General features: G+C 34.2%; 4 protein-coding genes across 5 annotated transcripts; 2 read left to right on the forward strand and 2 right to left on the reverse strand.

Annotated features, from left to right (window-relative positions):
- Window positions 1–1,602: 1,602 nt before the first annotated feature.
- On the forward strand, window positions 1,603–2,543 carry LOC129944781 (putative nuclease HARBI1). The gene is made up of 3 exons (XM_056054446.1): window positions 1,603–1,607; window positions 1,677–2,344; window positions 2,397–2,543. The coding sequence occupies exons 1-3, from the start codon at window positions 1,603–1,605 to the stop codon at window positions 2,522–2,524; spliced, it is 801 nt and encodes a 266-aa protein (XP_055910421.1). The 3' UTR covers window positions 2,525–2,543.
- Window positions 2,544–2,596: 53 nt separating this feature from the next.
- Window positions 2,597–3,564, reverse strand: LOC129940228 (STE20-like serine/threonine-protein kinase). The gene is made up of 4 exons (XM_056048486.1): window positions 3,407–3,564; window positions 3,233–3,342; window positions 3,033–3,174; window positions 2,597–2,973 (listed from the first exon to the last, which is right to left on the reverse strand). Exons 1-4 carry the CDS (start codon window positions 3,458–3,460, stop codon window positions 2,716–2,718), a joined length of 564 nt encoding a protein of 187 aa, XP_055904461.1. The 5' UTR covers window positions 3,461–3,564; the 3' UTR covers window positions 2,597–2,715.
- A 1,232-nt stretch (window positions 3,565–4,796) lies between these two features.
- LOC129941818 (repetitive organellar protein) lies at window positions 4,797–12,560 on the forward strand. 2 transcript variants are annotated; one of them, XM_056050552.1, is made up of 7 exons: window positions 4,797–5,149; window positions 5,215–5,453; window positions 5,621–7,206; window positions 7,272–7,357; window positions 11,274–12,113; window positions 12,178–12,308; window positions 12,363–12,560. In XM_056050552.1, exons 1-7 carry the CDS (start codon window positions 5,033–5,035, stop codon window positions 12,364–12,366), a joined length of 3,003 nt encoding a protein of 1,000 aa, XP_055906527.1. In that variant the 5' UTR covers window positions 4,797–5,032; the 3' UTR covers window positions 12,367–12,560. The 2 variants fall into 2 exon arrangements, with proteins under 2 accessions (XP_055906527.1, XP_055906526.1); XM_056050551.1 differs by having other exon boundaries at window positions 4,798–5,149; window positions 12,178–12,303.
- Window positions 12,561–14,107: 1,547 nt separating this feature from the next.
- Window positions 14,108–16,075, reverse strand: LOC129938969 (O-phosphoseryl-tRNA(Sec) selenium transferase). Its single transcript, XM_056046812.1, has 5 exons — window positions 15,737–16,075; window positions 15,534–15,663; window positions 14,780–15,469; window positions 14,386–14,706; window positions 14,108–14,320 (listed from the first exon to the last, which is right to left on the reverse strand). The coding sequence occupies exons 1-5, from the start codon at window positions 15,848–15,850 to the stop codon at window positions 14,181–14,183; spliced, it is 1,395 nt and encodes a 464-aa protein (XP_055902787.1). The 5' UTR covers window positions 15,851–16,075; the 3' UTR covers window positions 14,108–14,180.
- Between the last annotated feature and the right edge of the window lie 4,148 nt (window positions 16,076–20,223).

Here is a 20,223-nt window from a genome sequence, read left to right on the forward strand (position 1 = left end):
TTCCGGGTAGACAAAGCGTTGGAATATATTTGATTCATAAACAAAATTATTTGGTTTTTGTACCGTGCTATAAAAATGAAAAGTTGAGTAAAAGTTGATTAACACGTACATATCTGAATAGATCAACAAAAGTGGATTGAGGAAGAGAATTTTACAATGGATACTCTTTTTTACTTCCTGTACAAATATTATACATTTTTCACAGTACATTATTGCCACAAGCTTACATGAAATGAATCAAAACAACCCAACAAAAACTATAAAATAGTAAGTAAGTTTTAGAATATTTTCTGAAAATCAAATTTTAAAATGAAGAAATTTAAATGCTTATGTTACATTCATAAAATTGTTGCAACAGTGATGCAGGCGAAGATGCTATAATAAAGGTGACAACTTTTGTCCTTGCTATAATTTTTACTTCTGCAATTCTCTATTTTCCTATAATGCAGAAATTAATATCTTCATATATTCATTGCAAATATGTAGGTTCATACAAATCAATTTAAATTTCTGAAGTAAGTGTGGAAACACGACAATTTCTGATAACAATCATAAAGGGACCGTGATATAAACTATCATAAAAACACCAGTTTAACTAAATAATATGGGGCATATTCTTGCTAAGTTGTTATTAATCAAGTCCTGAGTTTAGGCTATTTATAAATAAATTTAAACCTAAGTTTAGGGCTTAATCTGTGGTTTAACGATAAACATAGAAATTGCTGTGTTTAAGTTGTTATCACAGCCAAATGTCATATTTATTTTTGTTTGTGAATTGAAAAGCTGAAATTATATCAAATAAAAATGTCTATTGATACTCCAATTGAAGAAGATATGGATTTCTTAGAGGAGTTTAAGTTATTTGGTGTACTGCAAAAGAAAAAGAAATATATACAAAACACGGTTCAATTTATTTGAATTAAGCGACAATAATTTTTAGGAATGATATCGTTTGGATAAAGAAACAGTCTCAATTTTTTTTAATTTTATTATTATATTATACATCCAATTTGAGGAATCACTTCACAAAACAACAAGTTTGAAAATATAACAGTATTTTTGGCTTTGACTTATCATTTGAAGTAGAATACAACCTTAAACTCTATCAGTCTTATTTAAAAACGCTGTTTAGAGCCTACATAAAGTTATGTAATCTCTATAATGCCTCTAAACGTAAAAATGCTATTTATAAAACTTATGCAAGGTTGCATAGTCCCATAATAAGCTAAAGGCGTTTTGAGGTTGAATAGAGCCTACATAAGGAAATTATTGTTGTTATTATTTCGTAAATGTCATTTTGATTTCTCTCCATTATTTAAATTTAAAAGAAAACAATAATGCCTTTAAAATTTAGCTCATTTATTAACGATTTTAATAATTTAATTTACCAACTCTGAGAAGTCGGAAAGTTTATAAAAAAAGGTTCAACCCAATGAGCCTAAGAAACGAAGAATTTAAAAAAAAATATATAGATTTTCAAAAAGGAATATAGTAAAAATAATTGAAATTATCCGTTCGGATTTTAGCAGCGACAATAGAAGAGGCCACATCCCCATAGATATCCAAGTAATGGCTTGGCTGCAATAAGATATTGGGGACGGAATGAGGTAAGTTTGTACTAAATGTTCACACCAATTCGAAATCCGTACCTTTTATGATTTGTTTATAGATTCAAGCGATGGAGCAGACATCCATGGATTTAGCCAACCTACGCTTTGCCAAATTTGCAAGCGAGTGGCAAGAGCATTAGCTACCAAAAGACCTTTGTTCATTAAAATGCCAACTTCTTTTTCGGACCAGATAAGAACTATGAACAAATTCTCTCAAATACGAGAGTTTCCAAAGGTGGTTGGGGCCATTGACTGTACCCATATAAGGATCCAAAAAGTAGGTGGCCCATCAGGGCAGTACTATATTAAAAGAAAAGGGTACTACTCGCTGAATACGCAAGTAGTGTGCGACGCATCCCTTAAAATTAATGACATTGTTTGCCGCTGGAGAGGCAGCACTCATGACTCACGAATTTTTAGGGAAAGCAGAATCAAACAACGATTTGATGATGGGGAGTTGAATGGTCGTCTGCTTGGGGATGGTGGGTACCCTTGTACTAATATCCTCTTTACCTCCGTTTTGAATCCTCGAACGGATCCTGAAATAAGATACAATATAGCTCATATAGCTACTCGTAACACGGTGGAAAGATGCTTTGGCGTGTGGAAGCAAAGATTCCGCATTTTGTTAAGAAATATAAGGTGCTCCTTAGAAAATGCCAAAACAACTATTATAGACTTAGCAGTTCTTCATAACTTGGCAATTGATTTGCAGGATGTTCTTCCACTCACAAGTATAAAATTAAACAAAATTAAAAACCTTAATAATATTTTTTGTTTAAATAGATGATGATATGAACGATGACAATCAAGCAGATTCAACTGAAAATCAAGAAAGATCGCAACAGGAAGGAAGCAACCAAAATCTCACACGGCATGTATTTATTGAACAATACTTTTCCACTCGCAATTAATAAAACATTCATTTTCTTATGTGTCTTTTAAATATATTTTTATTGGGAAACATTAAAGAAACTTAAAACTATTAAAAACATTAACGTCACTAACAAAACTAAAGAAAAACATGAAACAAAAAGAACACTTATAAAAAACAAAAACAAATTCATCATGGACGGAATGGAAAATAATAGCTAAAAATCACACACTACAGCGAAAAGTGCTCTTCCAATTTTCTCATTTTGAGCTGGTGTATTTCTTCTGTATGCCTCCTTTCCATCTCAAGCATTTTCTCCCTTTCCAAATGTTCCATATTTAATGTTTTTAATTTAATCTCCCGCTCCATTATTATGCTTTTCATTTTTTCGTCGTGCTCAAGCTGCATAAACTCTTTTTCGGCTCTCCGATTTGCCATAGCGAACTGAAACAATTCATTTTTGAGGAGTTCGCTGTCTTTGCAGTTAATCTGATAAAGAAAAAAATAATATTATTCAATGACGAAGAGAAATGCATGTAATGTGCTACCTTCCGTTTAAATGATCCACCACCTGTTGCTCTCAGGTTTCTTGGGAAGGCCGACATCTCTGCTCTGGCCTTCATTTTAGTTCCTCGCCATTGAGCCTGAATTTGAGATGTTTCCCTAATCGTTGCGCTTAAACTGTTGAAACTGAAAATCATTGCAAACAAATTAGTAAAAAACAAAGATTATCTATATTTGTACATACCTATGGGTTATTTCACGCCAGGCGTCTCTTTTTATGCGGGATGTGTTGGTGTCAACATTTTTATTTTCAATAATTTCAATTTTGTCTTCTATAAGCTGTCGGAGGAGTATCTAAAAGAAATGTAAGAAGTTTTATTGATTTCATTCAAAGGTTCTTACCACTGATATTACTTACTTTATCGGACGAATCCCAATTCGGGGTACGAGACCTTTTTGATTTGGATTCCATTTTTGCACAACAAAAGCACAACACAAATTTCTATATTGTGTTTGTTATGACAAACAGCTGGTTTGATAGACAGATAAATGGAATAGATTGCTCCATTTTGCTACTTTTTTTTGACATAAGCATTGTATAACTAAAATGTATTACAGAATTTTTTATAAATGAGAATTTTCGCAACGTTACATAGAGCCTACATAAATCCTTATGCACTGTATAACTATTCATCTGTTTAGCGAATTCTCTTAAATAAGACTGTTGTGTTTATACCAAATACAAAATTCTCATAGTAGCACAGTTTTATTATTTATTGTACTACACAAATGTAACATCAAAAATATTCTACGAACAGTCCCAGACGATCGTCGGTAGATACATGTACATATATCAATAGAAAATTCGATGCCTCAATTTCAGACAGATGGTGATCCAGATACCTTTTTGTTAGTGTTAAGGTTGAATTTGAAGGAACCACAAAATATATTTTCAATTTGTAGTTTTTTGGTAAAAATTTGATGAATTAATGAAATTATGCGTTGAATAGCTACTTTTTACAATAATTTTATTTTTTGCCAGCTATCTAAATTTAGCCATCGAACTCATGTAAATTCATTTATCCCTATTCAACACAATGGGCGTTTTTCTTTTTTAGTTCAGAGCTGAGCTCTGAGCATACTCTGGAGAACAGAGTAGAGTAGAGTAGAGTTCTGAGCAGAGTATGTTCAGAGCTCTCTGATTTAATTATGAAACAACTTGAGCACTAAACTGTCATGATTTTAAATGTCGTCTGTTTGAAGGCATTCAAAATTCTCCTTAATCAAATTAATTAATAAAACAATCATAGCGTTGGTCCATTTGACGCCTGAAATAAATTTGATTCATAAAAATGCTATATGCAATTAGTTTTTCCAAAATTATCTTACCTTCTACACCAGAGCAACCAGCCTCTTCCGCCATTTTTATTGTTTTGATGATGATTTTTTTTTATTTCCCGGCTTTCAGATATCAAATTGTTTGTGCTCAGCATTTTACTCCGTTTACTCTGTTATTTTATTCTGAGCTCACAGAGCGCGCTCTGAACATGTTTAGAACTAAAAAAGAAACACGAATTTGAAGCTCTGAACGCTCAGAGCTCAAAAAGAAACACAATTATTTTTTTGACAGTTCGAGCTCTGCTCTGAACTAAAAAAGAAAAACGTAATGTATCTGTGACACAAAAATGTTATCAAATTAAAGTTGTAGTAGCTCTGAAATAGGCCCAGTTTAAGTTGCAATCGAATTAATCATCTCCGACATTTTAAATGTCAAAATGACATAACAAATGTCTAAATTCTAAAGCAACGTTATACAAAATTTGTATTATCGTTTGTTTTTTGTTATTTGTTTGTTAAATTTTAATAAATTAGAAAAACTAGAAAAATATTAATTAACTTCAATTAATTTTAAATTAATAAGAAGGATGACATCGTACACATTCTCTTCATAAACATGTGATATAGAATCTATGATTTTTGACGGTTAATGCTTGTTGTTTATACTTTTTTCAAAAACCTTTCTGTTTAAAAACATAAATTCAAAATGAATACACCGGGTTTTAGTATATTCCAAGGTGGAGAGAGTATTCATATTGACAATTCCATCAATAGAGCCGAAGAGGAAGAAGATCTTGAAGACAAAAAAAGGCGAGATAAAGAGGTTTGTTTTTGTGAAGCACTAACTTTTCCTATAAATCTAGCCTTTTCATTTTATACTTATTTTAGCTGAATAAAGATCTTCAATCAGCTTTTGATGATCTGATCGATTATGATGACAACACAATAGATAGTTCTAAGTTTCAATCAGAAATACTTCCTCAAAATTCGGATAAACCCATAATTTGTAATGGTATTCGGTACTTAGAGCCAGAAAATGATCGTCTTCAACAAAACCAGCTCCCCACAAATATTCGTTTGCAAGAAGAAGTGCAAAAGTTAAAAATGTTGCTCGATTCAAAAACGCAGTAAGTTTAGTTGAAAAGATGCTTTTATTTAATTAAGTATTGCAAAAGCTTAGACTGCAATATGAGTTCAACCTTACTAAAAACGCATATTAGAGTTAAGAGTTGATAAAATAAATTTACAAGGTAAATTATTGATTACAATGTATAAAATTGATATTAACTTTCAGTGAACTTGAAAACGTGGCTCGAGCTGCGCACGAAGAAAAGAAATTGCGCGAAGAAGTGGAAAAGCGTTTAGCATTTTCTGAGGCAGAACTTGAACGTGAAAAACGCTCAAAGAAATCCCATCACGAGCTATTGGTCGAAAGCAAAGAGAAATGCTCGAACCTTGAGAACACAGTTCAAAATCTCAAATCAGAAATAAAATCCCTCGAGGCTGATAATAGCAACATGATTGGAAAATTAGAGACATGTCAAAATATGCTTGCTGATGTCCAGCATAAATATTTAATGGTCGAAAAGAACATAAACACAAACAACGATCGCAATATAGAAATTAAACTGAAGCATGCCGATGAAAGACATCGTGCCGAAATGGCTATGTTGCAAGCACAACTAGATAGTGTGATCAACAAGCTTGATAGGAAGAAACTTGACCTGGAAAATATGAATTCCCGTTATAAATCCTTGCAGCAAAGTCATGAAACTATGCTTATTGAAAAATCATCAAAAATAAACGATCTGGCTAGAGAATTGTCTGAAGCACAAAAACAATGCGTTGAACTTAGTTGTAAGCATGATTATTCTCAAGAAAATGTCCGTTTGCAGCGTTTGGTAGCTGACTTGCAAATTCAAATACAGAGCATGGAAGGAACTATTGAGAAACTACGATCCCGCTACGAACAAGCTACAGCTGATTTAGACGCAATGGATAGCATTTTTCAACAAAACAATGACGAAAGTTTTAAAAGAATGAGTGGGATGCATGGAAGCACTCCTATTCCCACTGCTGAACGAGCAAATAATCTCAAAGAAGAACTACGTCGGGCAATTATCAACTTAAAGACGAAGCGAGAAGAAATTCGCGTAATGCAACAGACATTAGACCGCAAAGATCATGAAATAAAAAATTTAAAACATGAGGAAAATTTAGCCCTTGTTAAAATCACAACGTGCCAGGAAGAGAATACAAGACTTAAAAATAAACTTAAGCTGATCGAAGAGGAATTAGATGAGTTGCGTGCAAAAATTATTGATGATGAAAACAATTCAGAAGAAACAGAAATAATCGAAGAACTACGTCGCTTACGAGAAGAAAGACAGCTTCTTATGGAAAAAGTGGAAAATAACACACAACTTCTGTTAAGTAAGCAAGAAGCAGAGAAAGCAAAGGCAAATATAGAGATTGAATTGGGGATACTTGATTCAAAATTCAAAGATCTTCAAGTTGACTTGGAGGAACTCAAACAAGAACGGGATAGTTTGAAAGCGAATTACAAGAAAAACGAGGAGCTGCAGTTGGAGATTGAAAAGTTAAAATTTCGGCTTGAAGACTCACAAAAAGAATGCGATCGTTTAAAGAATTTATATGTTGAAATATCGCATGAAAAGGAATCAATAGCAATAGAACTTAAACATTTTCGCAACTTTGAGTTCTGCAATGAGTTGAAAGAGCAAAAGGCAGAGTGTGCAAGTCTTAATAAGGCTTTGCAATTAGCCGAGCTAAAATGTTCTGAACTAACAAAAATTCTTGAAACACAAAAAATATCATACGAAAAAGATTTGTCTCAATTAAGGGAAAAGCTAGAAAAAGGTTAATTTCTCTAAAAAAAACATTTAATATATAATTTTTTCTTTAATATTTATGTTAATTTACAGAAAAAGCTGATTCGTATAATTTGAATACAAAACATATTTCGAAGAACTGTGCTAAATGTATTGAATATGTGGCAGAGTGCACTAAGGTAATTAATTATTTAACACTAATTGAACCCTTATATATATGTATTTTTTTTTGTTATAATAAGCGAAGTTTTGTATACCTTTAATATGCCAAAGACACAGTGTGAGCATTAGGAAAAGAGGGAAGGGTTAGGTAGGAGGTGCCCATGTACATTGATTTTGAATTCCTGATCAGTAAAGATAGAATGTGGCAAGGCATTCCACATTCGCGTAGTGCGGCTTAAAAATGAATCTCTGTACTTCATAGTACGGCCGAAGTTGGGCTCAAGGGTAAACTGATGGGCATTCCTAGCAGCACCGGTATTACGGTTTAATTGTTGAAGGGGTGGAATGCAACTGGCAATTTAACTATAGCAAAGTACGTTAAAATAACGGTAAAAGAGGGTAAGACAAGAAACTTTACGACGATGTTCGAGTGACGTAATCGTGTTGACGATGTTGATGTCACCAATAATTTTAAAATGTCTTCTTTGAATAGAGTCTTAAATAAGTTACTGGAGCACCATCAAAGAGATGAAAGTTATATTCAAGTTTCGGACTTATATAGGTTTTGTAGATTGTAGCCAGATCAGAAGGAGAAAAACATTTCTTGCATCTTCTCAAAAAACCTTAACATCTTGCGTCATTTTTGGCGACATCGAGTATGTGATCACTCCACAAAAGGTGTTTGTTGAAGAACATTCCGAGGATGTCAGGATTTTCAGTTTCGTTGATGCAAGTGCCACCCATTCCGCCTTCCCAATCATTGTAGCGTGTTCCAGGCGGAACTTTTGGCGAAAAAGGAAGTCTTGTCCTGGCTTAAAGAAAACGTGATATCAATATCTGATATCCGTATTAAAACGTTCTAGGTGCTTGCTTTTTCTTAGTAGATCGCATATAAGCTCGGTAATAGGTGTCATAACCGGACACGGTCTAATAGAAAAGCACGGCACGAGACAAGGAGTATTCTCAAATGACTTTTGCAGAAGCTGTATGTACGAGGAAGAAACAGTTATTCATCTTCTCTAAATCTAAATCATATCAGTATAATCATCCTCTCACGTTTCGTAAGGGACTCAAACTGGTTCCATTGAGCTTAGGAGTAAGCCTCAAGATTCATGTGGTATCACAATGGCCCATCTAACTGGTCTGTCCGTTTCCATCTTGGACAGCCACTATAACCTAACCTAACCTAAGTGGCACTCATAAATAATGGCAAAGAGGGTATATCTCGCTTTAACGATACAAGACAGCATTGGGTTTTCGAAGCATTAAATTCCACACGGTTTTTTATTCCCCAATGTACAATGCTGTTTAGATCGTAATTTAATGAGCTTATTATATTTTGCCGTTGCAAGTTCCTCATCCGAGGAGGAGGGTTGTGAGTCTGGAAACGAATATGAAAAGCTAAACGTGCTATCGTCAGCGAAACAATGTATTGGATTAGAAGTAGTACCAAGGACATCATTTATAAAAACGAGGCAAAGGTTCGGAGACAAAACGGAGCCCTGGGGCACACCAGTAATTATTTCAAAGGCTTTCTTGTGAAATCGGAAAAGACATTTGTATTATTTCTGTACAATACAAATCGTGATTAACTTGTAGTTTGCCTGAGGAGTTTTTGTGGAGAATAAAGTTTTTGATAGTTTTTGCACGATCAACAGAAGGTAGAGGTTAGTGAAGTAAAGTTCCGAATTTGAAATTTATGACATTTGAAAAACTTACTAGTTGCCTTGGTCAAAATGCACGTTGAAAGAATGCAGTTGACTGCAAATGAAGTCCTTTATGTTGACTGAACCAGGCCAATGTGTTTTACATGCAAAAATAAATTAAAAAATAATGGCTATATGTTGAAGTTGTCAAGTTGGAAAAGAGAGTCCAGTTTTTTACCTTGGTGTTGTTAGGTTAAAGTGGCTGTCCGTGATGGAGTAAGATACTCTAACGCCAGTTTAATGGCCCATTGCGATACCATATGAATTGTGAGGTTTTACTTCCAAGCTTTATGAAACCAATTTGAGCCCTTTGAGAAACATGAAAGACTGATATATGATTGAGATTGTTCAGATCGTTATAAAAGAATTCTCCTAGGTAAATCTTGCGTTTTAGAGCTAGAGCAGGGCATGTAAAGAGGAGCAAATAACTGTTTTCTCCGTTTCTTCATCCATTCAACTTCTGCAAAAGGTATTTCAGAAAACGCCTAGCCGTGTGGCATGTGCAGTGCAGTTATCACACCGATTATCAAGCTTATATGCGATCTGTCTAGAGATAGCAAGCATCTTGAACGCGTAAAGTCTAGTTTAGACCAGATGATTGTGACCTGAGACGTGGTGATGTTATTCCACCTGAAAGTGCTTTCTCAAATTAGCCATTCGGATTCGGCCTAAAATTGTAGGTCCCTTCCATTCCTGACAACAGTACTCGCACACAGGAATTGTTGAGAGTTGTAAGTCACTAGGCCCTGGTTCACAACAAACTGTTGCGCCACCCAATTTATTTATTTATTAAAAACAGATTCCAGAGATTTTATAGCCGTTTGACTTCTTTTATTACCAAAAGTTCCACCTGGAACACGCTACAATGGGATGGCTAAACTAAACTAAACTAAGACTCTTAGTTTAAGCCGTTCAGAGTACGTTCCTCCACCTTAAGCTTTGAGCTGAATAGCTGAACTTGCTTAGTATATGCATATCAAGAGGTATTAGGTATTGTAGGGTATCCAGTACCGCAGGTTGGGTCATGCGAAGTGGTACGCTCATACATAGGAAAGGAAAATAGAAAAATACATTTTTAGAGAAAAATAAATGTGCAATTACACTTTTTTTTCTCAAAAAAATTCCTTGTGTGATTTCCGATCTATCAGTATATAATTTTAATTTCTAATCAAAGGGAAACACCGTCAAATATCGGTTCAAAAATTTTTCCCGTTCGATTTAAATGATAGCTATGACTGGCCCCATAGGGAAGGTTAATATATGGAATTTCGTATTTTCTCGAAAATAGGTCAAAATCGGTTTTGTGTGGGTTGACCCCAGTCCACCGATCAGCTCAAAATATTAGTTTGTTTAAGAGTTCTTTTACGGTGTTAGTATGCTTTCCTGAGACCGCTATAGCAACATCATACGCATAAGCAATCACTCTGAAATTCTCCCCATCCAGACCAGTTAGGATTTCATTTACCACCAGGTTTCATAGGAAAGGAGACTAAACACCATCTAACAGTGTCAATCTGCTAAGAAACCGTCTAGTAAAAGAGTTGCCCACATCAAATAATTAACAAGCGAAATATACATTCAGAGGAGTTGTGTAGTTGTCATTTCAGAAGTGTCCACGTTGTTGAAAGCACCTTCGATGTCAAGGAAAATAACCAAAGTGAACTCCTAATAATTTAGTGAGTATTGATGGTGCGTACTAAGGAGTGTAACGCCGTTTAATAATTCTTATATCCATCTTAGGAATATACATACATACACATAGGTTATATTATGATAACTCGTAAATGTAATTCAATAGTTTAGTAAAATTTGTTGGTATACGGTGTCAAATGCCTTTGGAAAGTGTAAGAGTATCAGGAAAGTAACGTTCTTCCTATCGACTACCTACATTTCTACTATAACATTAATAAAATAAATAATAAGTTTTGAAAATAATCAAGACTCTGTAAAAAAGCATTTTGTCAGGTTAAAAAGTTCTCAGTTGGAGTAAACCTTTTTACTTAACTAAATAAACAACAAATATTATTTGTAGAGTGCAAATCAATCCTTTAAGTTTTGTTTTTGAACCTATTTCATAAATGCGTTGGTATGATTACATTTTTGGATTTGTGCTTAATTCATCCTCACATACATATATATATTTTCATAAATATACGTAATTGATTGTTATATTATGTAAATTTATCAACTTGAAGACCTTTACCATTTGTTGTTTAAAATATTTCAGCTAGAAATTCAAACTTTAAAGTTTTCAAACCAATGTTCGGTTTATCAAAAAGAAATTGATGCTCTTAAATCTGAACTTAATGAAGCTAAAAACCACATTAGTGATTTATCCGATAAAATTGTCCTAATCGATGAGCGTGAGAAACTGATTGTTGAATTGAAAGCAAAAGCCCAGCAATTCGAAGAATATATTAAAAATCAAAGTAATTCTGGATCTTCATCGAATAAGCAACCAGAGTCAAAAGATATAAGCGTTGAGACATCTCCAGAACTAGAATCAAAATTCAATCGTCGTCAAGTGGAATCAAAAGTTCGTGATGAAATGGCAAAAATATTTGCAATCGAAATAAGAAACAATGAACAACGTTATAAAATTAAGACGACTCAATTGGAAGAAGAATTATATGATTTGAGAAAAAACGTTCAAAAAATCAACACCGAGCTGATACAGAGGCACAATGAGGTTCAAGTGCTCAAACATGCCATTCTCTCGGAACGTGAGAAAACTGAAGAAATAATAGCAAATAAAGATAAGGAGTATAATGAATTGTTTGAGAAACAAAATATAATCCTACACAAAAGTCGGGATGAGCTTAAGTTGAAAACGCAACGAATAAGCGAATTGATTCGCGAGCTTGACGATAGAAATTCTCAAATAGAAGCAGAACGCCAGTCCATGAAGGCCGTTATGACCCAGTGGGAGGAACAACGAAGAAAAAGTGACAACATCAAATACGAGTGGGAGGCAAAAATAGAAGAAATGAAAAAAGTTCATGAAGCTGCAATTGCTTCCTGGCAAACGAAATATAATTCTGCCAAAAAAACAGCAGTTAATTATAAAGTAAGTTTAAAGTTAAAATATATTTCAAACGAAATTATGTAGCTATAAGTTGATATCTTTGTAGCGTTATGCTGAGGATAAGGAAAATCACATGATCCAGGAATATAATCGAATTAAATCCGAGTATGATGCATCGCTGACGAAGATTGAAATTCGTATGAAGGAAACATTTGAAAAGAAAAATAAAGAGGCACAGTTAATGGTTTTATTTTGTTGTAAATTATGATTTTAATTTTTTTTTGTTTGCAGATGAAAGAAGCCATAGCTGCTATAGAGAGGAAAAACGCAAATTCTCAGCCAACGAGTGATGGAGTTATTATGTGATTTCGCGATAAACCAATAGCCAATTAGTTTTTAGTGTTAGATTTTGTATATGCATGTGCACTTTGTTTTATTACATATTATATTTATCATATAATTTATGGTTATAATAAAAAAGTGAGTTAAATATAAAATTCTTTTTTTTTTTTTAAATTACAAGAAAATATTTAAGCAATATTCCGTTTGTCAATATTCAAAAGAAAGAATTGCGTTTTTAAAACCAACAAGAAGTTGTATAGGACTCAAATTCTTCAGCACCCACAATACTTTGTTCAGATTTGTTATTATAATTATTCTTTATTATTTTTTTATATTGTACGGGCACTCAAGGGTATATGAATACCCTTATAATGATTATACACAGTACAAGCAATCTGGAAGGGAGGATAAGATTGGAAAGGAGATATCGATGCACATTGGTTTTGAATGCCTGCACATTGTAATGAGTAGGAAATTTTGAGTCTAGTTAAGCATTCTACATACGTGCAGTGCCACAAAAAAAAGAATTTGTACTTTACAGTACGTCCGAAATTGGGCTCAAGGGTAAACTGATGGGTAGTCCTAAAAGAACGGGCGATTAATCTTAAATTGTTTGAGGGTAGGAATGCAACTGGCTATTTCGGTAGAGCATTCTTTAAAAAAATTGCGATAAAATAACGCCGGCGGTGCTCAAGAGATACAAAAGTTTCAGTTAAACAACGGTTACCTATCATTTTTAGATTTCTTTTTTAAATTCTGTCCAAGAGACTCAAGTGTGTTATTGGAACACCTGCCCAGATATGGATATTGTACTCGAGTTTTGGACAAATATAGGCTTTATACATAAAAGCCAGATCAGAAGGGGTAGAAACTTCTTAAACCGACGGAGGTTCAAATTTATAATATGTCTAACCTAGCAATGCAAAAATGTGTAATTAAACCTTACTACCAGGAGACCTACATATCTAATATTACTAATATTATAGGTTTATCAGCGAACTTAACTCTTTTATTTATATTTTTTTCACTGACTTTTTATGCACGGCTGGACGGGTTTTTTCGGTAATTACTTTGCTTTTTCTTCTGATGGTTTTGTTGCTGACTTCAGTATTCGTGATCTCTGTCAAAAAAAATCTTTTGAAATTTTGAAGATAAGAAGGGATTCTTATCGTACAGGTTTCTTTCCTTTTTTTGCTAACGTTATAAATCATTTTTCCGTTTTAAAATCGTGAATGAACTGTGAAAGGGTTCCGTTGCACAATTTTTGCTATTTTCTGATTTACCGTCCTGGCTATGAAACATAACCAATTTTCGAATTTCCAAGCACGTTTATTTTCCTATTGGTGTGAATTCTACGTGAAGCAGGAAACTTCCTTTGATGTAAGTAAACGTCTACCATAATATAAGGTTAATAATAACATTTGGCAGGTTCAGACCACATAAGGAACTTTAAAGTTAATTCAAACTTCTAATATCTGACTGGCCAGCTGCCAAAAACTTACCTTCGAGTACTGTTTCAAGCCGAATCCGAACGGCTAATTTGAGAAAGCACTTTTGATGACAAGAATTACTCTTGTAGAATTTGTCAATTCCTCGCAAAAGGCAGTACCGGTCAAAAAACTTAGATGGCACAGGCAGGGATTGAATCCAAGACCTCTGGCATGACAGTCCAACGCACTAACCTACTACATAACTTATGTTTTTCTTTGTATCTTTTTAATAGAAACTATCAAGTACAAATGTTTTTATTTTTTGTTTTACTGTATATTATTTAAGAGCAGAAGAAAACTTTACCCAGCATTCATTTAGCTTTTTCATAAAAGTATCAATTTCATTCTTCGTAACACCCAATGCTGCAGCAACTGTGATGTGTGGTGCATCTGCTTTGGAAAAATGGCTTCCCCATCCTAAATTAAATAAGTTAGAACATTACAAATCGCACACATAAAAATCATGTAAAGAAATAAATCACCGAGAAAATTATAGCCATCAATTGATTTCACCTCAAGACTAGTAATAACACGTACACCTGAAATACCTCTGGTATAGAGCATTGATCCAAATTTCGACAGATTCTCTGAAGAGCGAAATGTATTCAATGTCATTGCTAGAGAAATAGGATTTTCTTTGGTGAGGAGCATGCTCTCATTGTGAGTATAGGCAAATTCAATCATCCTCGAGCGTAAATACTCAAAACAAGTCAAACGATTAGTTCTGTAATCCAAATAACCCGATTTACCAAGATACAACAATGTCATGAGTACATCTATTGTTGGAGTAGATGATGCTCTCCCTGCAAAGGTCCTCCAAATTTAAAAAAGAACTTAAAGCAATTCACTGATAAAACAAATCGGATCTTCACAAACCTGCGTATGTTTTAGCAACTGCACGTACTACTTCTTCATTGAATCCAGCTACAATTGCACCACCAACTGGAACCAATAAATTCTTATCAGTACTCTGGACAAACAAATCGATGCGTCCAGCCTTGTAGCCTTGTTCTAGTTGATGGGTAAGGTATGTGCTCTGTAGACCATATGCATTGTTAATTAAATGCGGAATATTTGACTTTTTACATAATTTGGCAAGCTCTAGTATGTTATCACAGTTTCGAGGTGCAAAGCAGCTAGTAGTCGAGAAGATGCATAGAATATTCTTAGAACCAAGCTTAAGAATTTCATTTTCGAATGCTTTTAAATTTGTTTGGAGACCTTTAGGTCCGTTGATAACATCTATTATGACAGGTTGCATTCCTGCTGCAGTTATACATTTAAAACAGGACTTCTGATCGATTCGAGACCACAAAACATACTTTGCATTAGGGTTTTGTTTCTTCAAGGTGAGAAGACATAGATTAAGCGTCATACCTGTGGCCATTGGACACAGGAAACAAAATTGTGTGCTCCTAACACCTAAACAATGTATAAGATCAAGGAGTAAGCTATTTGTGAGGTTAGACATAAGTGTGGATCCTGCAGCTTTTGGTTGAGGTTCAAGAAGATCGCCCGATCGTCCCACTCCATGGCCAAAGTTATAGTGTCGTTTAGCCACAAGACCTTAAGGACAGGAATTGCTATGATTTTTTCAACTGAATATGATTTGAATTTTGACCATACTTACTACACGCAATACGAGCTTCTCTTTCGCCTAGTCCTGCTTTACTGACAAAGTTGTTGCTGTCTAGTGAAGCTAGGTATTGAATAAAACTCTCGATGGCAGGTTCGCTCCATCCTTTTTCAGGAAGTTTACGCTTTTTAAGTTATAATAATGTTAATGCCACGTAAATATTTGCAATCTTGTGATCACTATCAAGAATTGATTACCGTTTCTAGTAGAATTCGTCGAGATTGCTCGGAACACCTACTCGAAGCAGTTGCTAGGTTAAGATAATTCCTTGGAACTAGTTTTTCAATATTTAAAAGACTACTGATGTCCATTGTTTATATTTACATATGCAAATGTAGTGGAGTGAAATAGTGCAGTTTTGTTTTACGATTGTTATCAAAAACAAATGCATGAAAAGTATAACTGATGCAAGACTAATAAGTAAAACAGCAAAATTAGATTGTTTATCTTATCTAAACTCTTTCTTTAATAAAATTAAATGTCTGTGCGGTGGTTAGTGATATGATAATAGCTTTAGCTAAAACAATTTACTAATTTTAAAAACAAACTGGGCCTAAATTGACAGTTCTACACACCATATAATTTATACAACATCATACAATTCATACAACATACAATATTTGCATGTATCTTACATATCATGCAATTCTCTGATTCATAGATTTCGTAGGAAGTAAAGAAACTCTATACAGCTGTCATTCTTGTTTGCCTAAAAGCTGAAACGTCAATTTACACATACACATGTCATGCTAAAATTAATTTGCAATGCGTTATGAAAGCTAATGTCAATTTTTTATGAATTAATCATAAATTCAAAACGGGGTTCAAAAAGTATGAAAATGAAAAAACTAAATTAAAATGTTTACCTGACCTGAATAATTGGATTCAAGTTTAGATTTATTTACGAAATCTGATTCAAAATGCGGGGACCTTAACGTAATTGCGAAAGGTTGATATTAACTTAACAATAGCAAATAAACATAAATGGTTGGGAAAAATGACAAGGAATTAAACTTAAAACGGATTATCCGTTTTGCGGTTTCAACACCATAGGGCTGGAATTCGTCATCTGTCAAACTAAGTTAATACACCAAATTTTGCTTGTCAGTTAAAAATCTGACAAATACGAAATAAGATCATTTAACTAACACACAACGCATACAAATTGTTAAAGCCCAATACAAAAATGGTGATTCTGCCACAGCCAAATATCGTGCTTTAAGAGAAGATTATGCTTTACATAATCGTCTAACTACGCAAGCAATTAAAAAAATTGTGAAGAAACTGGTTAGGTTTACAACATTTTGATCGTACCACTGGAAAAATCACTGCTGTAAGTAAAGTGTTGTCGAAAATGCGGCAGCACAATTCCTCGTCGTTCTCAAGAATTAGGAATGTCTATAGCACATTATGGCGTATTTTGCATTTGGATCTAAACCTATATCCATATGAAGTTCAGCTCACACAACAACTGAAGACATGTGACCATTCACAACGTCGTAGATACGTCGAATAAACAAAATTGTTGTATTTGGGGTTCTGAGAATCCTCAAGTAATTGAAAAAGTTACTGTTTGGTGCACTTTTAGGTCCGGAGGTGTGATTGGGTCGTACTTCTTTGAAAATGACGATGGAACAACTGTCACTGTCAATTCAAAGTCTTGTGGTCATATGAAATAAGGCTTCATTACAGGACACATTTCCTGGCCGCTTAATTTCTCGAAGTGGCGATATCAAATATCAAGATCATGCGATTTGACACCTCTGGATTTTTTTTGTGGGGCTACTGAAAGACTGCATTTATGCAGATGAACTTTTAACTCTTGAGAACTTAAGAAATAACATTCGTCGACTTATGGCTGAGACACCACCCAATATGAGTCAAAAATTGATCGAAAATTACCTCAAAAGAATCGTTACAATTTGCGTAATTGTCATTTAATGTCATGTCGTGTTTCACAACTACAACGTTCAAACTTTGTAATAAAAAGAAATACCACGAAGACAAATATTTTATTTGTCTTATTAACGTTAACTTTTGAAACCGTAAAATGGATAAATTGATATATTTAGTTGGTTTGTTTTCTAGATAATAGAGATCCAATTATATTTCTACGTATAGAAAAATCTGAAATCGATGAAAAGCCCCGATTGACAAACAAACTCAGCTGTCATTGCTTTCAAAAAGAAAAACAGCCCACCCTTTAGTAATCATTGGTGGATTTTACATACATATTTATGAGTATAATGTCAAAATTACAAAAACTAAAATATAAACAAATGAGTGTCAAAGGTTGACAAGTACGAAAGATTGGAAGTATTGTATGATATTATATTTTGTAGTATATGGTGTGTAATTTTGACACGTGATTTTCCTTGAGTGTGAGTCTAGTACAAACATTTATATTATTTTTTTGCAGTTCCTAATTATTGAGTTTTTTTTTTCTTTTAGGACAATGTGTTTTGGTTGTTTGAAAGTATTTTATGATTTTGTTAAGCTTTTGTTAGGTTTTTTTCATTTTATTACACTTTCGTTTAGCTTTATCACAACACTGTACTGTCAAATATTTATGTATAGTATTTTAAACGATTAAAAAGAGTTATCACTGGTGCATTCTCCCCTTCTTTCAATTTGTAATAGATACTCTACTCTGTCAAGTTTGACAGAAGTTCTTGGATAAGTAGTAAAATTAAATGTTGCTCTATTAAATTTGAATTTGGATTACAAAATAAATAATTGTAAATGTAGACAAAATATAAGTTTTACTGTTGTACGTTGAGTCAATGAAATTTAATAATTATACGGAAATATGTAGTCATAAACTCAATTAGTTAAGCAGGTGGAAACACTTTTAATTAAATTTTCTATGTGAATATGAATCGACTAGCAGTCCATATTATTATCATTGACCTACTAGATATGGACTGACTGCTATTAGTAAAGACGAGTTGGTGTCATCTATCCTTAATGGTGCTAACGCTTCTGTAGGTTAAGTGAAAATAGGGAGAAGCTTTTTAATTTTTTTTCGTATTTCTTTTACTTCATGATAGATGTCCTTAGTTTCTTTGGGAAGAAAAGCTTTTTTTTAGCAAAAAAACACCAGATGGCGTTTGAAAATTAATTATAATTTTTTTCCGCCTAATGTACTAGAGGGAAAGCAGAGCTAAAGAGTTGGAATGATTTTTAAGAGTGGTTTCTTGCACTACTTCCGTTTCAGTCAGCCTTAAGAAATGAATATCACATTCAAATTAGTGTTGGATTGAATTATGACTGTGTTTAGGATTTTATGATGTAAAATTTTGTTGGAAAAATCAGCAAATAAATAACTTGTTTTAGTATAACAGTAGAAGAAGTTATTCTTATATTACTCGGATAGTGGAAAACATTTAGCAACTTCCAAAAGAACTATGGATCTTTTCTATATTGCATTTTATATTGATGGGCTCAAGGGTAAATTGATTGGCATTCCTAGCAATACGGGTATTACAGTTGAATTGTTTAAGGGGGGAATGCAACTGCCTATTTTGCTAGAGCATTGTTTATTAAAATAACGATAAAACAATGACAATGACCTTGCGGCGGTGTTCAAAAGAAGCAAATGTCTCGGTAAGAGAACGATCTCCTATCATTTTTAGAGCTCTTTTTTCAATTCTATCCAGAAGACGGAAGTACGTTATTGGGGCTCCAGTCCAAATTTGAGAGTTATCAGAGTTTAGGACGAATAAAAGCATAGTAAATTATAGCTATACCAGAATGGAGTAAAAATCTTCTTACACCGTCGGAAAAAACCTAAGCACTTAGCAGCATTTTTGGCGATATCAATTATGTGATCACTCCACAACAAGTGGTTTCTGATGCACATACCTAGGACTGATAGTTGTTCAATCTCGTCGATGCATGTACTACCCATGGATAGTGGCATTGGGGTAGGGTTACATTTTGTGACAGTAGACAGCATTGAGTTTTCGAAGCATTAAATTATACACTGTTTTTGATTCAAGATCAGAATTTAATGAGCTTTTCATACGCTGCCGTTAGTAGTCCACATCCGAAAAACAAGGATAAGAATCTAAAAACTAATATGAAAAGCAGAGGGTACTGTCATCAGCGAAACAATGTAGTGGGTTAGAAGTTTCAGACAAAAGATCATTTATGAATATAAGGAAGAGAGTCGGAGACCAAACGGAGCCCTGGGGCACATACTTACTTACTTAAGGTGGCGCTACAGTCCGGGGCGGACCTGGGCCTCAACCAACAAGCGTCTCCAGCCAGCTCGGTCCCTAGCTAGTTGTCTCCAGTTTCGCACGCCAAGTTGGTTGAGGTCCTCTCCCACCTGAGTGCGACACCTGAGTCGCGGTCTTCCTCTACTGCGCCGCCCGTCCCTCAGGATTGGATTCGAAGACCTTCCGGGCTGGAGCGTTGATGTCCATCCGCTCTACATGACCTAGCCATCTAAGCCGTTGGACTTTAATTCTGCTAACTAGGTCAGTGTCGCTGTACAGCCCGTACAGTTCGTCGTTATATCTTCTCCTCCATTCTCCATCTATGCGTACGGGACCAAAAATTACCCGAAGAATTTTTCTCTCGAAGCATCCTAAGACGCTCTCATCTTTCTTTGACAGGGTCCAGGCCTCAGCGCCATAAATGAGAACCGGGATGATGAGTGTCTTATAGATGGTGATTT

Source organism: Eupeodes corollae, chromosome 1 (assembly GCF_945859685.1).
Source record: "Eupeodes corollae chromosome 1, idEupCoro1.1, whole genome shotgun sequence".
NCBI lineage: Eukaryota > Metazoa > Arthropoda > Insecta > Diptera > Syrphidae > Eupeodes > Eupeodes corollae.